This window comes from Monopterus albus, unplaced genomic scaffold, assembly GCF_001952655.1.
Source record: "Monopterus albus unplaced genomic scaffold, M_albus_1.0 scaffold186.1, whole genome shotgun sequence".
NCBI lineage: Eukaryota > Metazoa > Chordata > Actinopteri > Synbranchiformes > Synbranchidae > Monopterus > Monopterus albus.
In genome coordinates, this window is record NW_018128066.1 from 1278886 (window position 1) to 1280141 (window position 1256).

At 36.4% G+C, this 1256-nt stretch overlaps 1 protein-coding gene across 3 annotated transcripts in view; it reads right to left on the reverse strand.

Annotated features, from left to right (window-relative positions):
* adamts18 (ADAM metallopeptidase with thrombospondin type 1 motif, 18) overlaps window positions 1-1256 on the reverse strand; it is an 89627-nt gene that overhangs the window by 64900 nt on the left and 23471 nt on the right. For all 3 annotated transcript variants that reach the window (XM_020617177.1, XM_020617176.1, XM_020617178.1), the window contains one exon: window positions 543-757. In XM_020617177.1, coding sequence (XP_020472833.1) covers window positions 543-757 — 215 coding nt within the window. The remainder of the gene's footprint in view (window positions 1-542; window positions 758-1256) is intronic.

The window sequence follows — 1256 nt, forward strand, 5'->3', positions numbered from 1 at the left end:
AAAAAAGATTTTGTATTTTCATAAGTGGGGTAAAACTATGGAATAATTTAAGTGCGGACATAAAAAATAGTAATAGAATTGACGAGTTTAAACGTAAATATAAAAGGTATGTGCAAGATATATGCAAGAACAGGCTCAATGATTAAATACATGGACTATTGTGGGTGTGGTGTATATTTTGTAACTATTAGTATATCACTTGTGTGATGTAAGAATGTTAACACTGTTATAATCTTTTTTTAGTATAATATGTGTGTGCAGAAGTGAATCCTTTATTGCTTGCAAACCAATGATGGTAAGATGATGTCATGGGGTAGGACTGGATAAGTCTGACTTCTTCCTACTCCATTCAAGCATGTACTAGGTATAAGCAAATTGATATTGGATTGTGTGTAAAAATGTGTGTTGTTATATCAACTGTTTAATATGCTTGAAAGAATAAATCAAATCAAACCAAATCAAATCCTATACCCATTACTGTCAGCTGTTTAACATGCCACCTCCTCTTTTCTTGCTCTTCTCCCACAGGCTCCGACCCTTACCATGTTCATGACAGTGAGGATGTAGGTGGTGACATTGTCCCTGCCGTGTTTCTCCAGCAGCTTCCTGTCTGCGACCACCAGGGTCTCCACATTCAGACCTCCCACCCTGTTAGAGTTGATGGGTGATCTCTTTGCTCTTCCTGGCCCTTCCACCTCAGGCACCACAAATTCATCAGGCATAATGAAACGGTCCTCAGTGGGAGGCTTGGGAGTGTCTAAGGGGGTGTAAATGGAAAGACAGAAGGGAGGAGAGACAAAGTATGCGGGAGAGCATCTAAGACAAAAATATTTAGAGGGTCAAATGAATTAACTATTTTTTTCCAAGCTTGTGTCGGGTGGTAAGAACAGGAAATTCACTCTGCCTGCTGTTGCCTACCTCTCACTATAATGTAGGCAAAGGAACAAGTAGCCTCAAGCACTAGTACAATGCACTCAAATACATGTATGATAAAATATAAACTCAAATAAGATTTTCTGTGAACACTTAAACACATTCTTCAAAATTAATATGTATGTATGAAGAGACTTGAATTATTTATAGTTGACTGCTGTATACAGGTGCTGGTCATATAATTAGAATATCATCAAAAAGTTGATTTATTTCACTAATTCCATTCAAAAAGTGAAACTTGTATGTTATATTCATTCATTACACACAGACTGATATATTTCAAATGTTTATTTCTTTTAATTGTGATGATTATAACTGACAAC